Source organism: Belonocnema kinseyi, chromosome 4 (genome assembly GCF_010883055.1).
Source record: "Belonocnema kinseyi isolate 2016_QV_RU_SX_M_011 chromosome 4, B_treatae_v1, whole genome shotgun sequence".
Classification (NCBI taxonomy): domain Eukaryota; kingdom Metazoa; phylum Arthropoda; class Insecta; order Hymenoptera; family Cynipidae; genus Belonocnema; species Belonocnema kinseyi.
Window position 1 is genome coordinate 69,377,985 of NC_046660.1, and position 11,962 is coordinate 69,389,946.

At 29.4% G+C, this 11,962-nt stretch overlaps 1 protein-coding gene across 6 annotated transcripts in view; it reads right to left on the reverse strand.

Moving 5' to 3' along the window:
- LOC117171182 (calcium-activated potassium channel slowpoke) overlaps window positions 1-5,759 on the reverse strand; it is a 294,278-nt gene extending 288,519 nt beyond the window's left edge. For 2 of the 6 annotated variants that reach the window (XM_033358252.1, XM_033358250.1), the window contains exon 1: window positions 4,706-5,758. In XM_033358252.1, coding sequence (XP_033214143.1) covers window positions 4,706-5,008 — 303 coding nt within the window. In that variant the 5' untranslated portion in view covers window positions 5,009-5,758. Of the gene's footprint in view, window positions 1-4,705 lie in introns of all 6 variants that reach the window. The other 4 variants (XM_033358249.1, XM_033358251.1, XM_033358248.1 and 1 more) reach the window with 3 other exon arrangements.
- Window positions 5,760-11,962: the final 6,203 nt, after the last annotated feature.

The following is an 11,962-nucleotide window of genomic DNA, read 5'->3' on the forward strand; positions in this document are numbered from 1 at the left end:
TAACATGATTTTTCTATAATACATTTATTATTATTCTTTCGCGATTCTAGAAAAATCATTATAGAAAATCTTTATAAAAAACTCAGTATAGGAATAAATATTGTAAATATTTTCAAAAAACAAATGCAAAAATTGAAGACACCAGAAAATAGTGATTTATTTATTTACTTAATGTGGGCTTTTAAATTACTTCAAGGGATTTCTACGTTTTTCAACGATTATAAGAGATTTGAAGAAACTTACTAGATTTTAATGGATTTTAAAATATTTCAAAAGATTGCAAAGAATTTTAAGGGATACACAAAATTTTAAGGAATTTCAAAAAATTTCATGTGATTTACAAAGATTTTAGGGAATCTCGAACGATTCTACATAACTTTAGAAATGTTATAAGGCGTCCAAGTTATTCTAATAGATTCCAAAAATGGATTTTAAGAAACTTTTTTCAAGGGATTTTAAAAAATATCAAGAACTTTACTAATTCTCCAAATATTAATAGTTTTCAAGGAATTTAAAAGTTTTTCAGGGATTTGAACAGTATTTTTCAAAGAATTGGAAAGAATAAGTTTTATTTAACTCATATTTAGGAGTTTTCAAATGATTTCTACTTACAAAAATTGATTATAATGATTTTCAAAGATATTACAAACTTTCAAAGGATTTTAATTTACGTTAAACGATGTAAAAGTATTTTTAGGATTTCCAAAGATTCCAAGGCATTTTAAAGAACTTTAGAAGAGTTGAGCCATTTCATAAGACCTCCGATTATTTTGTCACACAGAATTTGAAGAGATTTGAAAATTTTCAAGAATTTTCAAAGAATTGGATAGGATTAAAAAAAATGTAAGACTAGATTTTAAAATATTTGTAGAAGAATTTATGAAATAAATTAAGATTCATGGAATTCCTAGCGATTCTGAAAATTTAAGGGATTTTAAGGAATTTCACCAGATTTAAAGGAAAATAAGTTTAGTTTAATTTATATTTAAGGGATTTCAAATGTTTTCTACATATTTAAATAAATCTTACTATTTCTCAAGAATTCAAAAAATTTTGAAGGATTTTAAGAGATTTTTCAAGAACTTTAGGGAATAAATTTTATTTTATTTTAAGGGAATTCTACGGATTTCAACCATTTCAACGAAAAAAAATTTCAACCCAGAGATTTCCATCGGTTTCGAAGAACTTCACAAGTATTAGGGATTCTACAGAACCTCAAAATATTTTAAAGAATTTATATTAACATTTTTAACAAAAGGCGATTTTTCAAGAAAGAGAAAATTTGCAGTGAATAAAGAAAAAAAACGGCATCCAAATTGTTGAACTTAAAATATCCATTAAATAATTAAATAATGAATATTTCATTGGATTTCTATAGAAAATTAGAGAAAAACATAAATTTAATTTTAAGGTTCTTCTGTGGATTTAAACGATTTTAAGAGATGACAGAGAATTAAAACAATTTTGAAGGATTTTAAAGATCTTAAGTTATTTTAAAGGATTTTAATTAATTTCATGTGAGCTCAGAAATTCTAAAGGTTGTCAAAGAATGTTGAAAGGGTTCAAAGATTTTCAGGAATTTATAAGAATTTGCAAGATTTAAGGGTTTTTATAGGACCTCCAGGAATTTTCAACAGGGGATTTATAGAGTGCTTCAAAAAATAAATTTAACTTATTTTATTTTTAAGGAAGTTTGAATTATTTCAATATATTTCTAACTATTTCAAAGATTTCAAAGGATTTCTAATGATTTTTTAACAGATTTTAAAGATTTGAATGGATTTTAACACATTAAAACTCTTTAAAGATAGAAATAAAATGTACAGATTTTTTCTGTGCAAAGTTTATTTGTTGCAATTTAAAATAAATCGTTCCTTTAAAGTTTCCTAATTTTTACAGTTATTTCTTTAAGATATCTGTATTATTTATTCCGATGCCGCTTATTCTACAATCGTTTTCTATATAATGATTTTATATAATTAGTTTTCTATAATCACGAAAAAATATATGAAAATTAGTATAGGCATGTACTGATAATTTAGCAAGAAAGTTGTTTTCATTCCTTCCGTCGACCTTTCTTTTCTATCACTTAATTTATTTTTCAGAGTTTGTTTTCAATACTACAGATTATTGAAAATATTCTAAATTTGATAATAATTTATAATTACATTATCCGTCGTCAATAAAATAAAACGGGTTTTATATAACTTTTTATGTAACTCAGGACCTACCAAAAGTCATTTTAATAAAAAAATCCCAATTTTTTAGCATAAATTGAGTAATCAGGAAAGTGGGTAAAGTTTAGATAGAAATCCGTATTCAGGGCAGAATTCAACCTATTTGAAATGTCTATAAAGCATCAAAAACTTTCTCACAATGTTTATGGGTCCTTGGAAACTGAGAGAGGTCTTTTTCCGGCCAAGTGAACCCAGCACGAACGTATGATATATATGTCGGTCATAAATGATGGATACAGTGAAAAAGTATTAGTGCTCAGTAGGAAAAATGCTGATCAATAATTGCAGAACTTCCAGAAATTTTAATAATAATATTTTCAATTCGATTATGGCAACAGTAACATGAATTCCTGCAAAAATGTCTGCGAGGCTCTATCCAATTTTGAAAACGTTTTCGAATTTAACATTTTTCAACATTTAAAGCTGACGAATTAAACAATTTCCGGCTGTAAAATTTTTAGAAGATTTTAAATTTTCGAATTATGAAATCGTCCGTTTTTTCAACTGTACCAAAAATATAGAAAAATCTGTTACTGTTCAAGTTATAGTTTAATTATCTCAAAAACCTGTCATGCTAAGAAGATAACATAAAAGAAAGAATTTCTCATTCAAGTTTTTTTGTTTTCGTCAGTTTTATGACTCGAAATTTTTTGTCTCTGCAATTTTGAAGCCGTAAACATCTAATTTGGAAATTAAAAATCTTTACATCCAAATCTCAGAAAATTTTCCAGTCAAAAATACTTACTGTTCGAATGTTTTATTTTTGTTAACTTCATAGTACCATTAAAACGATTTGTCGGAGGTTTTATATTTCAAATTCTAAAAATTAAAAATAATTTTTTTTTAATTCATTTTATTTTATGAATATTCGTTAAAACCATTTTGAACAATATTGGTTAACCAGCTTAAGTTTGATAATCGAATAGATGATATTTCAAACATTAAGAAACAATAATTATCTCTATTTTTAAAAAGAATGGATCTATCAGGTTTTGTTTTATTATTTCTTAATTAAAATGCTGTAATATCGATAAATTAAACATGAATTCGTACCTTGTAAGAATAATAAAAATTTGTTTACAATACATTAAATGCAGGAACAATGCAATAATGATCTATTTAATTCAAATTTATATAATTAATAATCTTCCAAATTTGTGCCAATGATTTTGTATTTTAACTCAAATTTGATAATATCGTGATTGAAGAGATATGAGCAAAAATTACGTAACTGTTGCCAACATTTGCATGTGCTAATTATTTTCAGTGTTTTCCAATTTTTTTATAGAAGACCTCCAAACTTAATATTTAAAATATTTTTTCGCTTGTTCATAAAAAATGTTTATAAAAGGAACAAAAAGAAAAGGTATGATAAATAATAAATTCAGCGAAATTTGTAAATAAAATATATTTAAAAAATTTATTTTTCCATTCCCTTCTACTGATTTCATAATTTAACGTAAAAGTGATTCTATCCGAAATTTAATATCATGATAAAGCTACTCCACTGGAAAAGCCAAATGAGGGACATTTGGAGAGTTGCCACGGCAATATTGGTAACATGTTTGGAACAGGTGACTAACTCCTTACTGGAAGAAATTAGGTTTTTTCCAGTAGAGAATTCCAAAGAAATGAGGATTTAAAGATTAGAATTTAAAAATATAAATAATATTGAAAACCTAAATCATGTCATCAGAATGGAAACGAACGCAACTACATTCTAAAAAAACATGTGACATTCTGTTTATGAAAAACAGTTTAGATGAAATATACATTTTAATTTTCAGGAGAAATATTTAGTTTGTCAAACAAATTAATAAGTTATATTATTTCTAGTTTTCGCTTGTCATTTTAATTTGGAAAACTTTTACAAAATATTTAAAAATTAAATCTTTATAGGAAAATGTAGGTATAGGTGAAATGAATCTGAGGGCTATGGCATAAATTACTGAGCAAAATAATTCCGATTTTTTTACAAGATTTAAAGTATCTCTGTTAAATTGCCCTTGTGCAGACAAAAAATTGATTTTTTTACTTTTAGAAGCAAAATTTGACTTCCTGAACCATAAGAACACGGCAATTGTTATTACTGTAATTCATGCAAATTAAATTTTTGCCGAAAGTGTTTTTGCAAATTAAGAAGAACTTATGCTTATCATAAAAAGAGATGCCCAATATTTTTAATTGGACACTTCTGTCCCTACTGCACTAAGTTTCAGCCTACCCCATGAAAATGTACACACAGAAATCCGTAAAATCGTGAAACAACAATTTTTCATCAGCAATAGACCTTGCTGATGAACATAAGACTATAAGATCTTCTCTCGCTACTAAAACAGAACAAAATCTTCTGCGGTCAAGTTCGACTATCACCTCCATTCCAAGCCGTTAGCCAAGAAGCGTGCGCTCTCCATTAAGTTATTATTTCATAATTAACATATTGAAAGATGTTGAAAATTGAAACTCACAAGAATACGTCCAGTGGTGGTTTGTCCGGAAATGAGCTCGCCGGCCCAGTCTTTGGCCTCGGTCATAAAAGTACCCTCGAACTCTTTGTTCTGGCGGGCCGCCTTCTGCTCCTTTTGCTTGGGGTCATTTGGAGCAACCTCTGGCTCCTTTCGGCAGCAGAGGAAGGCGAAAGCCCTCCAGAGCAGGACGATGAGCAGCCCCGCGAGGAAGGTGAAGATGCTCGAGAGGACGAAACACCACCATTTCCGAACCTTGAGGCAGTCGTCTACCGGGGGCTGCTCAGTCGTCTCGTCATACGTCATCCCGGCAGCAGATCTCTGCTGGCTGCCCCCGGGTCATACATTCACCGTCCCCACTGACCAGCCAGCAGTCTGCTCTTGATGCGCTTCATAATGTTGCCGGATCCACGGCCTTGACTGGCGAGATGCTTCCCGATCAAAAAATACCACCTGACTTCTTCTAACACTCCTTTTCTTCACTCTGCATTTCTGTCACTTCAGGCTTCGGTCACATTATCCTCATTTGATTCAGTTTCGACACTTCCTGATCCCTTATCCCTTGCCACCCTCTTGGCACCTTCCTACCCTCCTTGGTGACCTCTACTCTCGTTGACGTCTCACTCGCTGACAGTCACTCGATTCTCATAGTAACCCAATTCTTATAGTCACCCTATTCTGAGAGCCACACAATTCTGCGGGCCAGCTACTCAGGAGCTACGGTGGCTTAGTCCTGGTTCCTATTTCCGGGTGACACTTCCGGAGAACATGCACTTGCGGCTACCTCACCCCGATAATCCGCACTGGCACCAAGAAATGCGTCAAAGTGTTTGTCCCGGGCAGAGGTGCGAGAACGACGCGAGCTGTGAATGACGACTACGCGTTTCCGTTACCCATTCGCAATTCGACTTGATGCCACCGCCGCGCCGATCATCACCGAGGACGACTACGACGACAACCAAGTGTCCCGACGACCATACCACCGCTCCGCAGCAATCAATACGCAACAATGGACCGGGACCAATAAGCTCGGAGCTTTTCCTGACGTAGACGCAAGCTCTCTCGCTTGATCTCAGTTGGCTTCTCTCTCGAAGGTTGCCCTCTCTCTCTGACTGGTGGCTTGATTATTGGATTCGGTCCCTCTCTAGTGTCGTGTCACTGTTGTTCTCCAACTTAGTGTATTGCTCTCGGTCTCTCTTACCCTCTCGCAAGCCCTCGTGAGCTTCCATCCCTCCCAGCGAGGAGTTGAGACGACGACCGAGAGTGGCGCTAGTGACTAAGGTCTGCGCGTTTTGGGATCACTTGAGCCAAACCATGTTACCAAGCTTCACGATGCACAGTGGGGCAAAATGATTTTTCTGGACAAGTTAGTCTAGAGATTACAATTTTGATCAGACTTGAACTTTTTTGTACATGAAAATTAATTGAATTTTAAAGAGATTTGAGCCGATTTTTGAACTTTTTTCTTTTAATTTTTTTTTTATAAGAGATCCCGATTTTTTTAAATACTTATATTAATTTGAAAAATCACGATATCAGTGAAAACACTCTTCACAAATAATATTCAGAAGATATTGAAACCAATTTGTTAAATTTTATATCAGGTCAACATTTTTTCTTTGATTTCAATATAACGCACGAAATATATAAGAACGTATATTTTAGCAGATTCCGCAGCCATAAATGCTCTGAAATCAGGGGAAATAGGGTGTTTTGTCACGAAGATAATGGAAAAAAAGTTTTAATAAGATTAATATAAAGGTAAAATATTGCATTCAATATGAAAAGATTAAGATTTCAAATCAATACATATTGAATTTTCTACAAGCTAATTGAACTTTAAACCAAATAGCTTAATCTTCTAACAAAAGAGATGCGTTTTCAACCAAATAGTTCAATTTTCAAGAAACAACCGAATTGATTTTGGCCGAAACATTTGCATTTTCTATCAAATAGTTGAATTTTCAATCAAATGGTGGAATTTTTAAACAAGAAAGAATTAACTTTAACCACAACCAGTTGCATTTTTACCCAAATAGTCGAATCTTCAAGCCAAAAAGATTATGTTTTAGAAAATATTTTAATTTCTAACGAATAACATTTCTACCAAAAAAGTTTGAATTTTTTATAGAAAAAAGTTGAATTTTTAAACCAAAAGGAAAAATTTTCAACAAAGCAGTTTATTTTCGAGCAAAAAGGAGACAAAAAAAAACAAAAAATGCATTTTCAACAAAATCATTAAATTTTACAAAATTAATAACATGTGTAGCCAAATAATCGATTTTTAGCCAAAACGTTAAAATAAAAAATATTATTATCGAATAAACAGTTGCATTTACAATCAAGTAGTTACATTTTTTAACAAAAAAAAATACGAATTCTTTAGAAGGCAGTTGAATTTTCAATCTTAGAGGACGAATGTTCAACAAAACAGTTAAATTTTAAACAAAATAAATAAAACCTCAACAAAGTAGTTGAATTTCTAACAAAATAATTAAATTTTCAACAAAGTAGTTGAATCTTTAATCCAGACAAATTAATTCTCATCGAAAAATATAATAGTTGATATTTCAAAGAAGGAAGATTTTAATTTTAAATAAAAAAACAGTTAAATTTAACCAACAAAAAAATGTATCCAAAAAAAATGAATCTTTAACTAAACCAGACTAATTTTTAACCTACCCTTAAAAATGTTAATCAAAAAAGAAAACATTTCTACCAACCGAGATGAATTGTCTAATGAAAAAGACGAATTTTCAAAAAAATAGTATAAACCTCAACCAAAACAGAATAATTATTAACCAAACTTTTATAACTTTAATTTAGTTTCACAAATTTTATTTTTTTATTGACCTTAACGATAGCCAAATTTTTATCCTCTTTCTTTTTAACGAATTAATAGGAATTTTTAACAACAGACCTGATTTTCAACAAAACAGTTAAGTTTTCAACTAAAAGCGGTCCGTTTTCAATTAATAATCGAATACCTGAATTTTTAGCTAAAAAAATTAATTTGTAACAAAAAAGCGAATTTTTGTAACAAAATATTTCCATTTACAACCAAAGACATAAAGTTCAAACTAATAAAATGAATTTTTAACAAAGCATCTTATTTTTAACCAAGTCATCTGACAAAGTCTACTAATAAATAAGGACCCTCCTTGAGTCACTGACTAGCAGTCGATGTCGTAAAAAACACAATTCCTTTTGTTAACAAGCATTCAAGCTGTAAATTTTTTTACACATTTTTTTGATAAAGAATTATTTTTGGTTAATAAGGTATCATAAACGAACAATTTTCTAAGCAATTTAAAATTGATCCGTTAAAAACAATCTACCGTTTGAACATCGAGCAAAATTTGTATTCGATCATCAAATTTATTTAAACGATTAACAATTATTCTAAAATAGGAACGAATTGTAAATAATATTTATTTTTTAGTCAATTTCGTATCAATTTTGTTAATGGAACAAGATTTTTAGAGCGCAAAATGGCTAGGATATGCGTTTGTTTATTTAATTTGTTTATGACATTAACAATTATGTTCGGGCATCAAAAAATGGTAACTAAGGATTGCTTTAATATTGAAGAAAAATTGAAAAATAATATTTTGAAGTACTTTTAATTTTTAATTATCACTTTCACTCATTATTTGTGGATATGAAAATAATCAAATTTTTTAAATCTTTTAACATGCTCAAAATTATTTTTAAGGAGTATTCCGATATAAATTGTTCCTTAAAAACTGTATTGTAAAAGAAATCAATATTATCTTTTTTAAGAATAAAAAACTAATCGACAGTTAATGACAAAAATAATTGGAAAATTAACAATAACATATTCGTGGTTAAAAACAGTTTTTGTAGCAAAATATTGATGAGAATTTGTTCAGATTTGGATTCTCCTTGGTCATCGGAATTACTGCATATATTCCACAAAATAATATATTCTTTATAATATTTAATAAAATATAACAATTCAAATTCTTATAAAAATATTCAACATCCTTATCCTTTCATGCGAGTAAAATAATTTTACGCACTGAAAGGGTTTTTAATACTTGTAAAAATGACTGCTTGTCGAAAAAATATTTCAAAAGTTAACAATAAACATTCTTAGAAACAGTTGGTGTAAACAAATATTTGAATTTAAGGTTTGCAGACTTTTAAATTCCTTTAATTACTAGAATTGCTACAGATATTTTGGTAGACTCACGTATAAGAAAATGTTTTTTCCTATATAAATAACTTGAGAATAAGTTGAGACTCTAAATTTAATAACAAGTATTAATACAAGTGTATTGATACATATTTTTAGAAAAAATGTATCATACTAATTATAAAATCTTGGCATGTAGTGTTATTATTTTTTCATAACAAACTCAGTCTCAAGCTATTTTGATTTAAAATTCAATTTTTTAGGTGAAACTGCCAAAAATAACAATGGTAATTACTTACTACTTCATTATTTTTGTGATTAAAAAACACTCCTACATGCATACGAATTAGTTTTATGAGAAAGAGATTTTTGTAGAGAAATTTTTGTGAGCTACTGGCAAATTGGCGAAACAATGTTGTTAACAATTTTCCAACGTCATTCAACAAAAACGTACATTTTCGTCACCCCATATATATATAGAAATTTTCAACTTTTGTAATTAGTTATAAACAAACTAAGCGTCCGATCGAAAAACCGAAAACACCCTTAGATACGTCTCGGAAGTATCTAAATGTGTTTCTTCAATCCATTTTTTTTAAATAAATATTTTTGAAGTTCTGCAATTGTTTTAAACAAATATATTATTTGTACAGCAACTTTAAGTATATAATGAAAATCAGCATACCAACATCTGTAAGATGCTTTTTGAATATAAAAAAAATTTTTGAATTTTTTTCCATCGAACGACCAGTTTGCTTATAATTAATTTCAAAAGTTTGAAATCCAGATATGAGGACACACAAATGTATGCTTATGTTGAATGACGTAAAAAAATTGTTGACAACATTGTTTTGTAAGATTCCAAGTTTGCGGAAAATGACTTTGAGTCTAACGATTCAGCTTTAGCAAAGTATGCTTGCATAAGTTGAGAAATTGTTTTAAATAGTTAAAAAATATTAACAACATTTTTTTATAACTATTTTTCTAAACAAACAGAAAAGCCTCTTAGATGTGTTCACATGCTAATTTTCATAAAACACTCAACGTTTGTGTTCAATTAATATATTTCTTTTAAAAACTGCAAACCCGGAAAAAATAACGTAATTGTTAAAAAACTGTTTGAAAAAAAGCGTATTTAGATATTTCCAAGACCAAGCCAGTGGTGTTTTAGCTTTTTTTTACCCTTTGTTTGTTTATCATGCTTTGTAAAATTTTAAATGATTAAAAAATGAATCCAATTAGAAATCATATAATTTGCGACATTTTGAGGACGATTAAACTTCGAAAGTTTACGATGTTCAGAATTTTTTTATTTTTCCCGACGAAAATCATAGTGAATGTTCTTTCTTTAGATAATCCTATTTTTTAATAAAAATTATTTAATTATTAAAAATTATATTACTAAATTATATTAATTAATTATATCACTAAAATCCTCATAAATCTCATAAAATTCCTTTAAAAACATTTTTAATATTTTTAAATATTGGGAATCCTCTGAAATCCCTTGAAATCTGTTTCGATATCCCCAAGTCTTAGAAACCTGTAAAATCCTTTTGAATTTTTTGAAATTGAAGGAAAATCTTTCAAACCTTAATTCTTGTGAAATTCTTTGCAATTTATAGAAACATTATAAAAATGTTTCTAATTTTGATATATATTGAAATCCGGTAAAAAAAAACACTTAAAATCAACCAATAAAACTCCTTTTAAATTTTGTAAGGGGTCATTATAGTAACTTCCCCCCGAAAAAAACGCCATCTTTGTAAATTTTTATGAGATAGTTGATAAAAATATTGAAGTAGGATTCATTGAGCTTTCTAAATGCACTCTTAAAAATATTAAAAACAATTTTTTACTCATTTTATACAGTTTTTATAGATAACAACGTCAGTCAAACGCAACGCCTCGAAAAATACGTAGGTCCCAGCTTGTTGAAAAGATCTCGGAACTGGGCCTTCTGAAATTGAAAAATAAAAAAGTTTTAGGTTAAGTATGACAATGGCTATGTCTCCTATAAAATTTATTATAAAATTTTAACTTTTACTATCTTTTTTTTACGAAAAACGGTGGGAAAAACACGATTTTTCTTTTGACCGCCATTTTCTTCTTTTTGTACGTTTCTTAACAAGATTAATAGGGGACATAGCCACTGCCATACTTAACCGAAAACTTTTTGATTTTTCTATTTCAAATTTCCCAGTTTCGAGATTTTTTCAACAAGCCGGGACCTACGTACTATTCGTGGCGTTGCGTTTGACTAACGGTTTTGTGTATAAAAAGTGTATAAAATGAATAAATTTGTTTAAAAATCTATTTCAAAAATGCATTCATTAAGTCTAACAAATCGTACATCAATATCTTTTTCCATAATCGCATACATCATTCACAAAGATAGCGTTTTTTCGGGAGTAGTTATTAGAACCTTCACTGAAAAAAATGGTTTAGCTGTCTCAGCTAACCGTTTGGCTAGATTTCGACACCCAAGAAAAGATAGTTGTCATCTAGACTTCTTGCTGTTTTACCTAAATTAGCCATCTAAAAATTATCTAGCTAATTTATCTAGATTATTTCTAGATGGAAAATTTAGCTGAAACAGGTACAAATCTAGGTGACACAGATATATTTTCTTGGAAGTCGAATTCTAGCTAAACTATTAGGTGGGACAGCTAAACTATTTTTTCAGTGTTGAAATCGTTTAAAAAAACTGATCAAATCTTTTAAAATATTCATTTCAAAAAATAAACGGAAATAAAAAAATGTTAAAAAAAAACATTTGTTGTCTTGAAATATTCATAATTAAGGCGTACAAGCCTAGGAAGCGTGTGAATACCATTATTGTACTAAAAGTCACGATACCGTTCAAGGGTTAATTAACATATAACATTACATATTATAATAAATAATACATATTATATTACATGTTACATTACACTCTTACCAGCATTTACCTACGATATTTGTTTTTTGCCGTGCATGAAGACAGAACCGGATTAACTATAGGGCTAGGTGGGGCTATAGCCCCAGGCCCCTGGGCAGTCAGGGGCCCCTTTACTCCAGAAAAAATATATAAATTCTGAGTACGTTACTACAACTTCTAC